At 35.1% G+C, this 20,526-nt stretch overlaps 1 protein-coding gene across 1 annotated transcript in view; it reads left to right on the plus strand.

The window, feature by feature from the left end:
• Positions 1 to 20,526, plus strand: part of LOC112976363 (lipopolysaccharide-responsive and beige-like anchor protein) — a gene marked incomplete at its 5' end in the record, with an annotated part of 360,077 nt that overhangs the window by 223,644 nt on the left and 115,907 nt on the right. The window contains 2 exons of the mRNA XM_026087491.1: positions 1,539 to 1,654; positions 3,971 to 4,083. Of these exons, the coding sequence (XP_025943276.1) occupies positions 1,539 to 1,654; positions 3,971 to 4,083 (229 nt within the window). The remainder of the gene's footprint in view (positions 1 to 1,538; positions 1,655 to 3,970; positions 4,084 to 20,526) is intronic.

Genomic DNA, 20,526 nt, shown 5'->3' on the forward strand with positions numbered 1-20,526 from the left:
CAGGAGGAAATTATAGTCATGTGTAGAACAATAGTAACAGAGGAGTGTGTGACAGATTGGTTTGGTGTGTTTGTCTTTTCACTCTGGAGGACAGGGTTCAATTTTTTCTTAGGGTAAGTGAAAAATTAGTGTTACAGTTTCAGGCTGTGTGTTTGCATCCAAAAACTGAAGAATATAGTTCACTTTGCTTCATCTTTTTAGGAGAAGATTAGTCATTAATTACCAGGCATGTTCTGGATGAAACACAGCAGCGCAGTCTAGTGCTCACTGAGGCTGATGGAAATGAAAGTCTGGGAGGTGTCCCCTGTCTGTAGTTGGATTGAATATCTCTTGGATTTTAATGAGGGATGAACTATTTTTAAGTAGATCCATTTTTAATTTTTTAAAAGAAACAGCAGTGTTTAAAGAATGTGTTGATTGCTGTTTCTTTAAATTCTTATTACTATAGCATGAGTTTTCTGTGCTTATGAATAATTAGAAATGCCATTAAAGTATTTTGGGGTGTTTTCTGTTGTGTTTTGTAGTTTGCATTTTTTTATGATGTCCAAAAAAAAATTCTCCTGAATTGCTGATTGCTACTCTAGTCACTCTATAGGAATGTCAGGATTTCTGTTTACAGAAGCAAATCTAATGTATAAATGTTTAAATTTACATAAAAGTATATACGTATTTGTTCAAAATGTCACATCCATTTATATTGATAGTCTTTTAAAAAATTTAATGCAGTTTACCAAAATAAAAAATTCTTCAGCTACTATTACTGTTTTCTTTAATTGTTTACCAGTACCTGTAAAGATTTGTTAACTAAAATATATAGATAGATAGATTTTTTTCCCTAAATGATGTGTTGCTGGTATTTACAGATGTTTTCATTATGAACAAAATAGTCTTGGGAATTTTATGATAATCTTTTCTCTACTTGATTTATCACTCTAAGGAATGACTCTGTATTCTTTTTTCACAAACATCAGGCAATCTGGCCTCAAACTTTAAAAGTTTAGTTGAGTTATTTATGACTAACTCCCCAACACTGCCCAGAATTTAAATCTCAAGAGGATGGACTTCATAATAAAAGTTCTATCATTTTATCATTGTTTTCATTTGTTCTTGAGAGATAAAAAAAAAAACCCTTCTAAAAGATGGCTTTATTCTAAGGTGAAATTTTAAGCCGGGTAATTTTCTTATTTAATGATCCACCATCTCTCTAAATCACTAGTAACATGTTTCTGTAATACATTAATCCTTCACAGAACAGCTGAATTTGCACAGCTGTAAAGGTTTCTGTTTGAAAGCGCTAAAGTATTCAGATCTTGGCATATCCAGTTGTCAGATGTTTTGAGTCTTTTGCTCTCATTAGATTATAAAGCTTGAAAAATGAACTTCAACTGTCCAAAATAACAATTTGATCTCTGGAGAAATCTAGCAAAGAACTAGTAAAAAGAATGTGTACAACTGCCACAAAAAATTCAGGTAGGTAATAAAGTGGATCCATCAGATTTTCCAATTATCCTTCCCCTATGTTTATTGTTGTTTTTCAGGCGCATTTCTTTGGCTAGCCCACGACAGATTTTCAAAGCTTCCAATATGACCCAGCGTTGGCAGCACCGAGAAATTTCCAACTTCGAATATTTGATGTTTCTAAACACTATAGCAGGTAACACAAATTACTAATTTGGTTGATGTTGGCACAGCCTCAACAGACCAGGGCATTTCTAGATTTTGTCCTTTGAACAAATAACTTTTCCTATGTCAAATTTTCTTCTGAAGAACTTCACAAAATCCTCTTAAATGCACTTTATTCATAATTATTTTTATGTTTATGTAAGAATAAATGTGTATGTATAAAGTGATATGCAGAACAAAATGCTGTATTGAACTGCACTTAAAAATGTAGCTCAAAAGTCAGAATATCTTGACTGTTGTGGGAGAACAGGATCTAGATAGACTGTCTACTATTTAGGAGAATCTCAGAAATAGTAACCTCTTTATCCTTAGTGTTTGAAATTTTGATATTCGTAAGTATTTTCCTGTCTAAATACCTTTGATACAACAGAGTAACTTACCCTCATCAAGTCTCAGCAGTGCTGGGACCCAGTGGGAAGGCTCACTTGGGGAGCAAGATATTCCTGGAAGCAATAAATACCATTGTTATGGGATAGATAGTTGACCTGGGGAAAGAGTATAATGCCTGGATCACCACCACTGCTGTGTCAGGACACCGTTCGTCCGTTCCCAAATCCTGATTCATTCCCCAGTATGATTGTCCTGCCCCCTCATCCTGCAGCTGCTTAGCTGCATTTCATTTAACCCATCTGGCCCACTAGACTTCCATCCGATTTGAGTTCAGGTTAGTAAATGCAGGCTAATTGTTAGGTCTTGTAACCTGTCTTATTTTCCAACATTTTTTTTCCTTGGAACAACTTATAAAATTTTCAATTTTCAGCTCTTTTCTATAGCATGGACAATGTTGAAAGGTCCACTAATTTCGTTTCAGACTTGGCTCACGCTAACATGATTCATAGAACAAATGCCTCCACTCACACTAACTGCATTTTACACAAATGGTCAGTTTTGCTAGTTTCTGTATTCAGTCATTAAGTTGGAAATGCCAGGATGCTGGCAGATTTTATAAAACTAGAAGTAGATCTGATTGCCTGCTTACTGCCCAAATGGAATGAAGCAAGATCATGACATTTTCTGTGCCTCTAGTGAATGATCCATTTCAGCCTTATTGTATTATTGAAATAATAAAGTGATTTCTTAGCTACTTGGTATTTGAGGTTAAAAGGAAAGAAAAGAACATGGACTGAGGGAAAGTTGAGTTGCCCATGATGGGGAGTTAAAAGGCTATCTTGATCGCTATCAATTTGAAATAAATAAAGGCATCAGAGTGTCAGGTAAAAAGCCTTAATCCTGAAGGTACAATAAGAGCTATGTGTAACATAACCCACTGATCAGGGAAAGAAAGGATCTAACTATACCATAATTTAAAAAGTGTATAAACCAGAATGGAAAAAAATATGGTGCAAGAAAGCTAGCAAAAGAAAAACTTAGTATTAGAAAAGATTTTCTGACAACCTAATAGATTGAGTTGTGAAATCATCTCCCCAGGGAAGAAGTATAACCCTGTCCCTTGAGACTTTTAAGATGAGACTAGGCAAAATGTGAGAAAGCATTGGTAGGAGGTGATCTGAGTGAACCACCTTCTGCTATTTTATCATAGAAAGAGACAGGATCCAGGTTAAAATTATGCATTTTAAAATAATAAACCAAGGTATGTGTAACACCTGTATGTATGTATGAGATAAGGGAGACTCTTCTAATCAGATATCTGCTGGAAGGAGGATATTATTTCCAGCTTACAGATACACATATGAACCTGAAACCAGAACACTTTTGTGCAGATTCTCTACTCTGGTAAATTTTGGCATATCCAGAGATGGTCAATGATCAAGGAAGAATTCCTCTTGCAAGTGAATTCTCTAGATTAAATGGTTTTTACTTGTAAAATCTCTGAATCTAAAATCCCGAGCTACTTCATACTGCTTTCAAATATTTGATTTGATGCAGTCTGTAAAAAATACTTCTTTAATTTTTAGTATCAACAAAAGTCATTGGACTCTTCCATTTTTTAAAGTGGTTCACTTTAGAGAAACAAAGAAGACTGACACAAGGACAGAAGAAGTGCATAGAAAATGAAGGGATTTAACTGTCACTTTTATAGCATGCAAGAGAGTTTACCATTGAAGTGAAATGGGCTGCAATGTTTTAAACAGAATACTAGCAGTTTACAAACTTTTTTCTTATCCTTTTTAATAAAGCAAAGTGGAACATTGAAATGAGAAAAGATCTAAAAGAAATTGCATTCCTTTTGAGGAGCTTGTACAATTATATAGCAGTATCTTTAGAAATTGGTATTTTAGTTAAATTTAACTCCTTTAACTCAAGTATTACTTTTGTTGTTCATCAGGTCGTACTTACAATGATTTAAATCAGTACCCTGTCTTCCCTTGGGTTATCACTAACTATGAATCAGAGGAGTTGGATCTCACACTTCCTAGCAACTTCAGGGATTTGTCAAAGGTATTTGTCATCAGATGTGCCTTTTCTCTCTTTAGTAATCATTGCACTGTTTTTCAGTCTTGCTCATGTCTTCTGCTGTATTTGATACCTTAATAACATAAAATGCACAACCATTAACAGTGTTTTGTTTCTATATGCATATACTGGTAATAGAGCACAGATTTTAATGGGAAAATGAATTATTGATATGTGCTTATTGCTTCTGATTGTTTCAATTTGCAGAGTTTTAATGGACAGTGCTCTCAGTTGAAGCATGAGAGTTGCATTTAATTTCAAATTTTAAGAAAGTTAGGAATGCCAAGGCCACTAAAGACTAAAAATGAGCCAAATAATTTCCTGTGTTTCTGATGCAAACGCTGCTTTTTTTTTAGTAGCAAAGCCTGTGATACCATTATATTTTAAGTACTTATTCTCATAAGCAGAAACACTATTTTCTTTCTTCCTCTCTGTATCCCCTTTAGGTATGCTTAAGCAATGCAGTTGTCTTTTGTCAGACAGACGCTGTCAGTTTCTTGCACCTTTCCCAAACAACTTTTTCCTTCCTCACAGACAAGTCTTGTTTTTTTAATATTCTTTCCCAAATGAATATATACAAATGTAATATTAAACAGCTTATTTAAAGCTTTGTAGAATGTGATTATTCTCTTTCAAGTTTTTCCATCTCCCTGTTTTTTTCAACATAATTTTCACCTGCTTCCTTTCCTATCAGTATAGTTCCACACCCTCTGTTTAATTTTCTTATGACAGTTAATTATCCAAAGCTAGCTTTCTGTACAACTTTGTTTTAAAGCACCAAGTCAAAGTATAATTTAAACAAATTGGTGCATCGCTTTGTTGGGTATCCTCTTGAGATTTAGGTAAATTTCAACGCCAATTTTTTCTCTTCACTCAAGAAGATCCTTCTTGTTTATTTATTTGCTATATCAAAAAAGGCTTAGTTAATGCTTATAGAAAGCTTTGTTGGTATTTTTGCTTTCATGGTGATAGTTAGGTATCATTTAAATTGCAGAATATGTGGGCTGCTTGGAAGTTGTTTCTAGAAGCTCAGTAAGAAGTAACCACTGAAGGGTTTTATAGCATCTACCTCTGTTATTTGCTAATTTTAGCTTCCTTATACTTACATTTTAAAATCTTTTCATAACATCTGAGAATTAACAGCATTTTTAACAGTGACAAAATCTTATAAAATTCCAAATACGAATATGAAAGAAAAAACTCAAAGATGCATCTGAAGTGTGTCAGCATCTAAGTTCATTGATTTTAGGCTGAGAGAAAGTTCCTTCCAGCTAGTGTATTTGTGTTTTAATTCTTTTCTCTATGTAAGGAAAAAGGGGGTACAAGTAAGGAATGCTTCATTCTACAAAGTAAAGGCATCTCTTATTTCTCTACAAGCAGTAGGTGCACTGATTGACAAGCAGGATATTTTTCTAAGGTTACCCTGTGTGATATTTCACATCATGCTCTCCTAAAGCTAGCTATTATGGGAAATGACTGGGACATGGAGCAAGGGAAAATAGTTAATTAGTGGAAAAGATGAAGGAAATATTTTAATTAAAACTTGGGGTTTTTTTAAACTTGTCTTCCCTGCAGATTGGTAATTTGATAGCAAAAAAAAAATCAAAAAAGAATCAAGACAAGTTCTAAAAAACTCTTACTTTCAGTTCACAGTTTTTAAGGTAAATATAGGTCTATTTGAAATTTTCCAGAAAAATAATTTTTTGACTACAGCTTTAGTATTGTAACTTTGAAAAATGTACTGCATTCATATACATATATATAGACTCTGTTTATATAATTTTGCATATATGTATATATGTGAATGTGTGTGTGTGTGTGTGTGTACAAATATATATAATATTCTAAAACAATTTTAAAGAGCCATTAAGCACTGGGTCTTAAGAGAAACTCCTCAAATGTGATCAGTCTCCTTCATATGACTGAGTTGTTCAATTAATATTACTTTTCATGCAAACTCTTACAGAGAGGAACTGGTGATTGACTGAATTGCATTTGAATTGAAAATTGAAAAATTAAAGAATAGCATCAGCTCTGTGTAGCTCGAATTAGTACATAAATTATAGGTATTATCACGAATAACTTTACTTGATTGTGATGTGATTTTTGCAATTTCCATTTCAATTAATTTTTATTAAATGAAACTTCTAAAAATATTGTATGTCATTGCTAAAAATAATTCAAGTCATAAAAGGATTTTCTAGCTACTATACTTTTGAGGGATCTCCTTTTAATTGTATTTTAATTTGTGAATTAGTCAACGCAGCCTGCTCTGTAGTCCCAGTCTGCCTTCCTTCTTGCCACCCTGCAATAGAACTAAGTGCAGTGTAAAACAGTCTTTCCTCACTTTAGGGTAGGCACCACTCTTGCCTCCATTAAGAAGTTGGATAGCAAAACTGCCTTTGCTCTTTTGCTATGCAGTTGTATATTAACAGCAACTGATATGGATCTCTGTGCTGATGAAGGTAGTCTTTGAGGATTGCTAAGTGTACTTTAAGTTCTGAGGGAATCTTTCCACTGGTATTGCTGGGAGAGGAAAGCCAAATGGACACCACTCAGGCTGTATCTATACGCATACTTAACTGTCTCAATTGTATGTTTGAAAACTTAAAAATTAGTACATAAATATTACAGTACTAGATGACAATCAGACTGTATTATGCATAAATGGAGTTTCATTCATATTATCTAAGCCTATAACGTGATATACTTGGGAGCTAGTTATCTTTAACTGGTGATCAGTTGACAGTTACCCTATTGTTAGAGCATAGTGAATATATATACATATATGTATATTTAATATGCATTTTCCCTTCTGTTATCTATGGTTATCTGTTGTTGATCAGACAGTGCATCTTTATCTCCTAAAATGTAGCTACTGTTCTGGATGAATGCCAGTCCTTCCCATATGCACAGTGAAAGTCTTTATGCCACATCTGTCTCAGATAGAGTAGTTCAGGTTTTGGTTGCTGTTTAGGCATTTCTAGCAATATGAACTCTATGCAGTTTAAATGTTAAACTGTGTCAGATGATGAATTCATGGCAAATATTGTTTGAAAACATTAACCAGCAATAACTTTATAGTAACCAGTTCTGAGAATGTTTGAATATGTATATTGTGATTTTTTGTTGTTGTTGTACCATCATCTTTGGGGATAATGCTTCAAAATAAGTGCTAATCGTGTATTCTAGCATGTCTATGCTTTTGGATTGTTAAAGATTTAAAAAATGTTTAAAGATATTTCACTTACATTTTACATGGTTTTAAGAGTCATAATTTGGGACTAACAGCTATTTCGGTCCGGCAGAAAGGATGTTATGTCAATATTTTTACTCTTTTTTGGTACCTAAAAGATTAATAATAAAGAGTTTTCTAGAAGTTGTAAGTTAAAGTTACATAATGTGACAAGTATGAGTAACAGGTTTGTTAGTATATTAACTAGAAGTCCACAGTTAGTACAGATTTAAGGAATTGCAGTGTATAGGTTAAATCAACACTTTATTTAAGCAGCTTCTTATGGCATTATTTTGAACATCAGTCACATGATGATAAACCAAAGAAACTGAAATGGATTGTGGTTAATATTACTGTCAGTCTGACAAACACTCCTGACAAATTCCAGAAGTGCACTGCCAGTCAGTTACCCTGCTTTGACTCGAGTGTTTATTTCTTAAGAGGTGACTATGGTTTGGAATGAGTATTACATATTATATTTATATCTGTATATATTTTATTTATACAACAGACACAGTTTCCCACAAGAATGTTTCCCATTTTCTGCATTACTTATGTCATTCAAAAGCACATTTTTTCCTTTTCCTTATTCAGTGGAAGCAATAAATTATGATATATTTCAGGACTTGAGTAAGGAAAAATTGGAAGTAAAAGTACTTGGGAAATACTGAAATATCAAAGCATGATTTTATRCTCACAAAAGTTTGTTATAAGATCTTGCTATATACAAGTAACTTGATAATTTCTCTTCTGCGCAGCACAAAATTTTTTCAAGATCATAAACTGATGCTACTAGAAGAAAATTATACTGTTCTTAAATCTTTGTTTGTCTTTACTATAGGTACGTAGGTGTACACAATAATATTTTTATTCTCATTTTTATCATTTTCATGCTATATTTGCTAAATCATCATCAATTTTATAGCGGCTGTTATGTAAGTAATGACTTCTGTTCCAACCAAGTGTACAAAAGCAACRAACAGCTCTCACCTTCAGTGAAGTGAGGTGTTTAATTGGTATGTGGGAGCCACTGTTATCAAATATACTTTGACAGAATGGAAGTTACAGATTTTTTTGCTGTAACAAATTAGACCAGTTCTGTTGTTCTAATGTAAACTTCACTGGTGACTGTTCTTCTTCAGCATATCAGCCTGAATTCATTGTAAGGGTGCACATTTCAAGGGCTTCTGCTCTTTCTATTCACTGTGCATATAACTTGTGTTGAATGTGTTCCCCTGTGAGGCCGTAGAGTGGAATAGGCATTAAATCTGCTTAGTTCTCTCTTAACACCTTTGGCAATGAGGCAGAAAGTAAGAAGTGGTCTGATCTGCACCTACTGTGTGTTGACAAATTTTTTAAAGAAATCTTTTTGTCTAGTCTAGAGAGATGTAAAAACATGTACAGGCATTCTGTGGACAAGTGCTTTTCCTGTAGGACTTGTAAAATGCTGTTTTATTCAGCTCATGCCCCAAGAGAGGAATCAGCACAGGTCACTACTACTTAAAACTGATAAACTCACCACTGACACTGGTCAGTGTCCTTTTAAGCATAAAGGCATGTTCCAAAATTGGGCACTAAAAGAAGGTGAGAAGAACAGTATGAGCACTAACAATAGTGGGTTCAGTACTGATGTCTTTTATTTTGAGAGAGTCAATTACATCTGGAATTGGGGCACCGAAAACCTGTGATTCTTGACACTGATGGGCTCAGCATTTGCCCTGGTTGCCTCGTCACTGATATTTCAGACAGTAAATTTGTCATCTGTACCTGTGACAAAAGATACCACTTACTTAAAAAGCATCCCAAACCCAAACAGGGTAAATTCTGAAGGAAGACACAAATATCATTTCTCTCAGGGCAGTTGATATGAATCAACAGGAAATAAAGTATTTCAGCCTTTGTATCGGAATCCCTGGCAGATAAGAAAAGGTCCAGGGTATTTCCTGGAATTTTCGATCACCTCAGGTGATACTGGTAGAGCTACCAAGATTGGCCCCAGTCTCCAGTCCCTTCTCCCAGCCTGAACCAGTGCTATTTGGAAAGGAGAAACATTTTTCATTATTCATTTCTCAAAATTACTGTATATTCCCTACTTGGTGTCAGGTCAGCTCCCTCTTCTTGTCCTCCAGAAAATAAGCCCGGAAAGGAACTGAATCCCATTCAGAGTTCATCACTTTTGAAATGCAGGTGCAGCTGGCCTGGATGACTTCAGACAGTGTATCACATGCTGTTTAAGTCACATTAGTGTTGTAGAAATATATTTGTGTCTCTGTCTATCTATCATCCCATTAACCTTATAGCAGGTCTCACATTCTCAGAAAAATGAGGTTTCCTTCACCAGTAGTGTTGTCCCGTAGGCCACAGTTCTGAAATCAGATCTAGGGATAGTCTCCGGAAGCAAGAAGGAACAGTGAGGTTACTGCACTCTCAGCTTCTACCCAAGGAGATGGTGCATGTATCTGGAAAAACTTTGAACACATTACATCCAAACAAGCCCAGATTCTTTCAGCAGCCCATGAAATATACAAAATTTGTTAGTCTTTTATGGGTTTTGATATTTTCAGTATAAAGTATATTTGTCAGATTCTCTTTGGCATCAGATATCAAGCTGTTACGCTTTTGTTGCCAAATGCAGCTTTCTTATTTGAGGAGAGGGACATTCTATCCCCTCCAAAACTCCACAGTAGAATATGGAACAGTTGAGAGGAATCATTGTGGAAGCTGATTTATCATCTTGCTGTAGCTGTACGTTTGAGCGCCATAAGTGTGTGTGCAAAGGGATTGAAAGAGGTAGATATTGGACATACCGTATCACAAGAAACTTTTAAAGGAAGGGAGACATTCAGACAGCAAATAATACCATGAGCAGTACCTTGATTTTTAGGGATGGATGTGTTGGTACCATTTAGAGAACCATAGAAGTGCAAAAGAGAAAAAGAGGATGGGTATGTAGCTTTGTGATTGGGGTCCTTGCTTATGTTATGGGAACTCAAGAATATGAAGTACCCTTGTTCACATTCCAAGACAATACTACAACTTTTGGCTTATTGTGRTGTTTCTTTGTTTGGGACCAGAAAATCTATTGTGAGCTAAGAAATCATACCAACTAACATGCTGTCAAGCCTGATATATTCCAAAGTTTTGATTTAATAATATAACTTTTTCCTACTTTTGCACATGGAAAAAAAGTGATTTTGGGGGGACTCTTGACTGCCTCTAACTCTAGGAGATTCCTTTAAAGACTTTTCATGAATGATGCAATTGGTGATTTGTCCTTCCTGCCAGCTGAGTCAGTCTGTTATATCTTTTCCTTCGTTCCTTTGGCACATTTGACAGTGTTAGGAGAACAAGCTACGACGGGTGCCGTGGCTCTGGACTGCCCGCGTGGCAGGGCCGGGCTCAGCGGTGCGCTGCAGCCGCCTCTTTCCACGGGCCCGGGCTTGCTCGTGCAGCACCACGGCCAGGCACCCCCCGGCGGCAAGGCGCCTGCCTGCCTGCCTGCCTGCCTGCCCGGCGCGGGGTGCCTAAGCACCACGGACAGCGGCCGCTCTACACGACTTGCAGCGCTGCCGCTGAAAAGCAGGTATATAGCCACCAGGAAGGCTTGTTTATTTAAATGAAACGGTAATTGGACTGACAAGCCCGACATAGTCATGACCCTCGGGAGGTGTTAGTACTGCACTCTTTTCTGGATCTGAAACAATTCTAGCCTTTTGAGTTTTAATAGCAACCTCTGCTTGACACCCACTGGTGTAGTTGTTTCACTTTCTATCTTTGAACGGTGTTAGAATTTTGCAAAGTTAAGGAAACTTTTTGTGCTGATACATCAATTTCATTCTTGTGATATCTGCAGCATCTATCTCTACACCTTTTTCAGAATAAATAAGTGATCTCCATGCATGTTTAGCTGTATTCCTCCACAGCTCTTACAGAGACCTGCTGAGACTGAAACTTCACCAAAATACATCTCCAAGATGATTTTTCAAGATGCCCTTTCTGAAATCTTACTGTTAGTTTAGATAGTTGTTGTTTAATGTTATGAGAATTTCCAGTGCTCTGTTACTTTGACATGACCATCCTTTTATGTCTCTCTCTTTTTTCCTGTCATTAGTTGATTATTCTCTGGGTCAAACTGTCTCTTCTAAAGAATGTGTAAGTGGATGATAGAGTGCATCTCACTGCCATTCTTCCTTTTTCTTCCTCTGTCCTCTTCATTTCCCACCAGAGACTTGCGTTCTGAATTCACAATAAGCATGCTCTTTGTACTTCACATGCACAGAGCAGTTTTTAGGATCAATTAATTCTTTTCAAGCAAGCAGTCCTTCTTTCATTTAGGTATTATAGCAACAGCCAAGCTTACAGGATCAATAAAAATCATTTTGGTAATGAGGCTAATAATCTTCATCTTCCCCTGCGATCAGGAGGAGTATTGTTTATAATGCACATATACCCAAAGACAAGAAAAACAGTAACTCAGAATTATCACTAAATATTCAAAATGCCATTCTTAGTTTGTATTTGAGGTTACCATCCATCCTGCCCTCGTTTCAGTTTTAGGTGCCCTGAACAGATACAGGCTTCTAATTGGAAATGAACTGAGAGAGGTTCATGACCTCTTAAATGATCACAAGAAAACCATGAGGCACATGCCTGGCCATAAAACGTACTGGCAATCAAAATAAAGTGATTTCACATACATAGTATTAAGGTGGAATAAAATCTCAAATACATGTTAGCAACACAAATGAATGTGTGCTGAGCATTTGTGAATGAGCAATTGATTAAAGTTTATGTAAATGTATACATGTGCTTAATTAGTATGCAATTTTGTAGTTCAGTAGTGCATTCTTTGTAGACGAGGTATTGTTTTGGAATCTGCTATGGAAGACTGTGATAGTATTTGATACCATAGTTAGCAATATGAAAGTAGAAAGGAGGACATGGAGATTTTTCATTTAAATTTAAATTCTTCCAAGATTTTAGGTGCCTGGAGAGGTGTATCTTGTTGCAAATTTAGCTGTTGTTAAACCCATTTTTTCTTCATTCTTTATGCTTAGAGTTAGTTTATGACCCATTTATTAACTTCAGACTTTGCAAAGCTTATATGTTTTGCACCATTAAACATTACTTATATTGACACGTTCACACATTCTAGTTTTTAGACCATCTTTAGATCAGTTTTTGCTACTGGCTATTCCTGCTGTGTGAAAGGCATGTGTGAGCTCTTAAAAAAATCTTAACAATAATCTATATGTACAATATAATTCAGTGAAGGTAATTTTAAGAGTACATGGATATGCCTACAAATATTCCTCATTTAATTTGCATACAACTATTTTCTGCCTTTATTCAAGTCATTTTTGAACTTTCAGTTTCCCTTGAAAAGCAAATTGAATTTTAAAAATATTTTGATAACACAGTGTGATCTGGTATACTTTTTGGAATACGGTCACTTCAAAGAAAGCCTATGAGGACAGACAGCTATTTAAAAAAAATCTTTATTTATTAAAAATAAATTGGTTGTTTTGGTATGTATAGATTATATTAAATTCATTCTAGCAAACATTGAGATAAGAGCATTATGCTATTTCATCCATATGCAGCACATAAGAAAATACCCAAGGATCCTATGTTTGATAAAAATGCTGATCACAGTCTGCTGGTTATATTTGTCAGTTAGATAAAGGAGCTGCTGGGAAATAGTTGTCTGCACCCTAAGCAGTGCATACAAGTACTAAATGAGGTGACTGGAGGCCATTTATCTGTGTTTCTTCACTAGCGTAAATAAAAAAAAAAAAATTTTTAAGTGAAGAATTCATTTGCATCTCAAAATAACTGCAAGCTTGTTGTACTGAAGTGCCCTTGACTGGATTTTATTACTGCCATGCACACAAACCTGTATATGCAGGAAAATGTTGAGTGATTTAATATGAAGTCGGAAGAGAAGAGGCAGTCTAGAAGCTCATCCTGTTCAATATCTTGCCTCTACTAATAGTCAGTAGCCTAGTGAAAGAATACAAGAAAGAGGGCAAGTAAAGCATCATCCTTCCCTTCAGCCAGCTCTGGCAATCAGAAGTTTAAAGATTTTGTGAACTGGAGAAATAATCTAGACAGTCATGTTTAATGGTCACTGATGGACCTATGCTCTATGAATAGCTTAGTTGTCTTTTTTCCTTTTTAACCTATTTATATTTGTTTTGCATTGCCCCCTGTGGCAATGAATCTAGCAACTTAATTATGTGAGAAGGTATAACTTTGCTGTGTAACTAGGGTATTTATGGCTTTTTTTTTTTTAATTGTTCTCTGTGGATCATMTGAAGTCTTGCTTGCCCACAACTCTTGTCTGTACTTGAAAGTAGTTTTAATTTCAGGCCTATGTAAAAAGAACAGGAAGTATTCTTTAGAACTTGTTTTACATTATTTGTCCCTTTTGTTTCCCTTCTACCTACAAATTTTCTAAGTGTCAAAGTTATTTGAGATACCTATACTCAGATTTATGGGTTAGAATTATAACTGTGTGCATAATGACCTGCCAATGTCAAAGGGGAAGAAGCTTAACTAGATGGAATGTTAATAAATAACCAGAGGATGACTGCTCAACTAGTCCTCCAAAGAAGTATGTTGATGTTAGTGATTGGAAAAGAAGACAGCATAGCTATATGAATTTTTCTGTTTTCACATGCTGAACTCAAATTCAGTAGAGTGCACTCACTAATATTGATAATTATTGGACAGTTTCAATACTGCATATCCAAAAACTGTTTGACCATAAGATGTATTAGTTCTCTAAGAAACCACTTGAAATTCAAGTAGGTGCTTGTGTTGAAGTTCTCAAAAACTGAGTGTAAGAAGTGACTAAATTATGACTTAAAGTTACTGTTGAAGTATACTAAAGTAAATCAGTTTAGAAATGGAGGAGAAAAGATTGTATATCATCTAAGTGCTCATTAGGGCAGATCATAGGAGTTCTGTCCCTTTGGCTTTAGCCAAATTTTCACATTGACATTCATAGTTCCCTTCTCCTAGCCTGGTCTTTAAGGTAGAATTTGGGCATCTGCTGTGCAACCAGTGCTTTTGGGGCTGGATTGGTAAGGATTGTTTTTCTACTTGGTAGACAATTTGTTTTCGTTTTTTGAATCTTCCCCAAACTAACTCAAAGATCTGTTTAGTAGATCAGTGAGGGAAGTTCAAACAGTTTAGCAGATGATTGTGCATGTAATTTTTTCTTGGGTTCAGTTCTTTAAGGAATTTGAGTTGGAGATGGATTAAGGGTAAGACACCCTCTAAAGAAGCTGGAGGAGTTACAGGACCTAATTTTTAAGTCAGCTGTATGCAGTTGTTTGAGGGGAAGGATGGTGAGTTCTAGCGATGAATGAGAATAAGTTCAGAGAGGCATGATGTTTTGTAGCTGTTCTCAAACACAAAAATGACAGATGAAAGACCAGTGATCTACCTTACTTGAGTTTATTTCCAGATATTTCCTAGTTGACACAAGTTAATGAAGTTAAGATATAATCAGACTTTTGCATCTTGTCTTTATGCCTCTGTCTGGGAAAAGGAGGTTTTACTCAGATGGTCAGGATGTGCCACTGATAATATCACAAGTATTGGCTACTTCTGGGGGTTTATTATGTGTTGGTAATACATAAAGTAACGAAACAAGCAATCCTCTAGAAATGCAGTTGCTGTTAGATTGCAGTAGAGTATGCAGCACTTGGCATGTTTATGACAGTGAGAAGACTAAAACTGGAACACTGAATGCATACTACAAACATGTTGATAAACTGGGCAGGGTACAGAGAAATTATTTTACGGCTGGAAGAAGTGCCTTAAAATGGGAGACCTGAAGAGCTCAGTTTCTTTTGTTTATTGAAAAGTTTGATTATAGTCTATAAGTATCATTATATACAGAAGGGTAAGTAGACGCTCTGTGATCTATCAGAGAGAGGCATAATATGAGTTCTTTTGGTAACACACCAGTAAATTCCTAGCTGAACTGAAGCACATATTTTTAACAATGAGAATGACAATTATCAGTAGAAAAAGCTTCCAAGAAAAATAGTAGATTCTCCATGTACTCAAGAGTCAGATGCCTTTCTGGAAAGCAGATTGGCCAAATACAATTCATGTTATAATCAAGTATAAATGGTTGGGCTCAAAATCATGTAATGGAAAGGAATTTAATGGCTTGTCATACAAACACAAGGCTAGATGAGATGACCTAATGGTCCCCCTGGTCCTTAAAACTCAATGAATACATGAAAAATATCAGTAATGAAAACCAGATAGTCATCTTGAAAATAAAATGTATGAAAAACAAACATCATACTTGGCAAAGATGTTACAAAGCATAATTCAATAATACAGACAGTTGTATTCACAGCAGTCCAAATACCTGGTTGGATATGGACAAGAAAGCAGTATAAGAAATCAGAAGGGAAAGCATCCACTCTTTTTTTCCCCCCCCATTTCCCCTTCTTTTTCCCCTTTTTTCCCTTCCCCCCCTTTTTTCCCTCTTTTTCTTTTTTCCCTCTTCCCCCCTTTTTCTCCCCCTTCCCCCTCTTTTCCCTTTCTTCCTTTCCCCATTCCCCTTGTCCCCCCCTTTTTTCTTTTTTTTCTTCCATGAATGCCAGACCCATGCTTAGTGTCTCATTGATTTGTCAATGTTATTATATATACTCTTCTTTTAGGGAGACATCAAATGTTTTCTTAGTACTTTTTCCATACTGCTTAAGTTAAAGGACAGTTTTTGGAGCTAATATCTTGGGCACTAGGAAGCCCAGAAAAAAGTTCTGCAGGGTGGAAGTAGCTCTCTTCTTCCCACGATAGCTATCCCTGATAGATAAAATTCTGCTGATTTGACAGTGATTTTTGTGTCTGTTTCTAGTCCCTGACACTCTAAATGTCTTATTTGGTTATGCAAATTCAAAGTTAGCATGGAAAGGAAAAAGATAAAGCTGAAACAATCATTAAGAAAATTTCTGAGGTAAAGGCTGGGGGGGGTCGTGTGGAATATTGCTTAGAGTGCTGGAGTGATTTTAAGCTCTTCGATAAGGAGAACTGAAGCACACGTAAGCRATTCATGCAATGAGGAATGCAAATGGTTGTCAGGAGAAAACAAATGCATTAAGAGCCACTGATGCTAACTACTGAGAAGAACTAAAATTAAGAATAGCAGGAAGGAAAAAAAGAGTTATAAATAGAATGCATAATAAGATGTCATGAAAGAAAATGCACAGAAACCATTCAACATATTTGAAAGCACAAACAGCAAAAACTAGAAAGATTTACAGTGTGCAGCACTGAATTTGGTACTGTAACAGTACTTACACACCTCCTAACTACTGTGAGGAAAGCCAAAATATTTTTCCGGTCCTACTGCAGAAGTAAGTTCTAAGAAATTAACTTAAAAATGTGTCAGTGGAAGAGAAATATTAGTTCATAGTTTTCTGCCATAAAAAAAATATTTTTAACATAATAATAAATAAGTTAATGAAAAAGAGAAAGCAAACTAGAAAAACTAATGGGCTAGGAAGACATTTTTTTCATGATAAAGTTTCAAAATACATTTTTCAAAGAATAGTATTTTCATCAATTTTTAGAATCTTCTGTTTTTGCTAGTCAAGCTATTGGAACTGCTGCTTTTGAGAACTCATGGACACTCGCACAGAGCTCCTGATTTCCAGCAGTGATTAGGATTGCTGTCTTCCCCAAAAAAGAAAATGGCAAAGACAGAACTAAGACATCTTGACCACTTATGTTTGCGGTAATTAAATGCAACTTACTGTCGTATTCTCCACTCTAGTCTTTTATGGATTTTGAATATTAAATAATAATAATTAAAAAACCTCCAATATTACATGCATAAGGAGACAGTAACAGTAGCAGTGTTTGTTTTAATAACAAAAGTCTATGTAAAAGGCAGGTAAAGGCCACATGGGTAAGAACAGGGTATGTCTGTTCCTTTAGAGCAGCACTATTTAAAAATGAAGACACATTAAATAGGAATAAAACCTACCTTTTTTTTCCTCTTAGATATGTAAATAAGCATACTGTAATTGCTTCCTTATAAGCCTTCAATTTGCTTATGTTAGATCATAAGCAATTTTCCAAAATGAACATAATGCTTTTCAAAGAAAAAAAAAATGCATTCCTGAGCATGTGTATGTATGACAAAATCCAGGAAAGATTCTACCGTATCTAAAAGAGTAGTGAACATTTTGCTTTCCTCTAATATGGACATGGGACTGTGCGAAGAGGCCTCTTCTGAAAATGGAGGCAAGATGTGCCACTGTTCTAGTAAGTCTAGAACAGAGTAAGATTAAGAACCAACAAATATAACCACACACCATCATTTCTGGGCATATTTAACAGCAGTAGATGGTAAAAGTTATTGTGTTTTCTCAGTTATTTTTCAACAAACCATTCTTCTTTAGTCTGTCTTAAAGAAAGTAAGCTTGGTCCAAAGACCAAGATTTACTATATTCAGTACTTTGTCAAATGTGAGATCTATTTATTTATTTATTTTGAGATACAGCTAAATTTGAGAACACTTAAAAAATTAATATCAAATGACGTCCTTTTCTAAATTAGCTTATAAATTTCATGTTTATAACACACATTCTTATAATAACTACTTCAGATCAAAAACAAGATGATCACACCTTTGTAAAGACAAAACAAAAACTTCCTTACCCCAATTTTTCCTACATTTTGGGCCTTTTGAATGAACCCTGATTTGAAAACTCTATGTTTTATTCATCGTTCAGTACAGTTGGAAAGCTTAGAACCCTTAGAGTGACTTCTTTCTTTGTCTTGTTGACTACTGTAATGTCATTTGTTGGCTTGTTGGGACTTTTCTTTCTCTGCTTTTTATTTTTTTTCATCTTAATAAATGTTTTTAATTGGTGGACTAATACCTAATTCATCTCTCTGTAAAGAGCTGCTGCAAAGGAAATGCATGCTAGAATTCCTGGCTGTGAAAGCTTTCAGCATGGTCTTCCTTAGTGGTCTGTAGCTAGAGGGAAACCATGTTGAGTAGTGCAAATTTCGTGTTGCACAGCTACATCCAGTCTAGCTTAGTTTGGATTTACTCTTTTTCTTTTGGCGTTTCTCCCCAGGGGAGAGAATCCAATATGTAGTCATGATTCCCTGTTAATTTTGAAATATGAAATAACTGAGCAATTTGGACTAACATTTTTACTAATGTTAATCAAAAGTCAGAGGATATTTGAATATGCCTCATACGAGCTTTATTCTGTAGCTCAAGCTTAGTTAACTGTTTACAGTGCAGTGTAACACATTAGAATCGCCTCATCCTTACAAGCAGTTGTCAGAAAAATATGGGCCTGCCTGGTAGAATGTATTAGCCCAATACATTGTCTCCATTTTATTATGAAGCTGCTGGGGAAGCTGTGATATACAGCACTGTCATTACAGATCTATTGTTAGAAGGATTCTACAGTCTTCTGTGCGCTGCCATTAATTTATAGCAGTAAACAATATGTAGCCCTCCAACTGCAGCAAAGCAGAATCTTTTAATGAGGTGGATGTTATTACCACAATAAATCAGTGCATTCGTGTAATGTATAATTCAATGTGTGTATTCCCACTGTAACTTCTCTGAGTAAGCTGATAGTGTATCATTGTCAGTGCACAGCTCCATGGTTCTTTTTTTTTCCTAAGCTTTCTTTCATTTGGGGACTTTTTTATTTGCTTGCAAATAAATGTGACATGTCTTGATAGTTGTCCAGTTGCAGGTTTCAGAAACCAGCTGTAACAATAACAACCAAAATCAATACTGTGTATTCTGGCTATATGGATCTTTGCATGATACGTTTTTTTTGAAAAGAGAATGAAATCAATTCTAATTGGTTTTAGCTTTATATTCAAGGAATGTAATTCTATAACTATTGATTTGGGCCATACTCATTTGGAGAGTAATAAAAATAGGAGCAGATAAAGTGAATACATAAAATGTTACAGAACTGTACAGCACAACACTGTTTCTATTTTTAATTCATATAATTTGTCTACCAATGACCTTCTTTCYTCTTTTTTCCCTCAAGCATAGCTGAATCTTTAGGGAAAATCAGTACAGATGGAGATTCCAAAATGGTTCTTGCAACAAAGAGACTTTTTGGAGTCAGTTTCATTCTTCCCTGGAATAAATTTGCTAAATCAGATAAAAATCCTTTTATACAGGAACCACTCTTTTTAAAGGGTTATATTTCAAATTAGTGAACTGCAAAAATAGTAATTAACCTAAGATGTTTTCTTTATCCTATTGCAATGTGAAAGTCRCTTTAAGTAAAAAATGTAAGATTAGATCTTAGGTCATTCATAGATCGAATCTGTCCTAGAAGAGAAAATACTTTGAAGCTTGTATGCCAAATTTCATGTGAGCTGCAAAGAAGTAGATACTTGCATAATAATAAACTCAGTAACAGACGTAGTTTTTCACTTGAACTATACTTGAATTAGTAACTAGGTTATTGATACTGTTCAAATACTTTTCTTTTAATCTTTCTCCTGGCCTTGCAGTGTATTCTTAAGTATATTTATTCTTGCAGGACGAGAACAAGAAAATATTTTCACGCATTGGTTCTTCAGTTATACTTGAATGCTTCCATTGTCTTTTCAGAAGGGCATCACTTACATTAATAACATACAAAGAGTGTGCTCCATATGTATACAAAATTGTATTGCATATATGTTTTGCACATATATACCAAGATATTTTAGACCTCTTACAGCATTAGACATGTGGAACTGCTAAAGTTCACGTTTGGGTTTCTCAGTGATTTATGTAGAGTATACTCATTTTTCCAAATCCTTTATGTAAAAGCAAGTCTGCTGAAGAAATACATGGTTATATATACCAAAACATTATATTTCTTATATTTAAATAAATTCCAGGGTATTTATGTTACAGCTTAACAAAGGGCTTAACAAAGAATAAAAATGCTGGTGAAAATATGATAGACTTTTTTAGTCATACATATGTTATTTGTTTCTTTTTTTATCCACGCTYTTTATACAGATATTCTGTCATTTTATTTGTCTGCTTCGTTAACTTCTCTTAATAATTCTTTCTCCTTTTTCCTACATTAAATGCAAGCATGTTTTATCCATTAAGTATAACTTGTCTTGGGATGGTAAATAGAAAACATACAAACAAGAACAATAATACT

This window comes from Apteryx rowi, unplaced genomic scaffold (genome assembly GCF_003343035.1).
Source record: "Apteryx rowi isolate R43461 unplaced genomic scaffold, aptRow1 scaffold_72, whole genome shotgun sequence".
Classification (NCBI taxonomy): domain Eukaryota; kingdom Metazoa; phylum Chordata; class Aves; order Apterygiformes; family Apterygidae; genus Apteryx; species Apteryx rowi.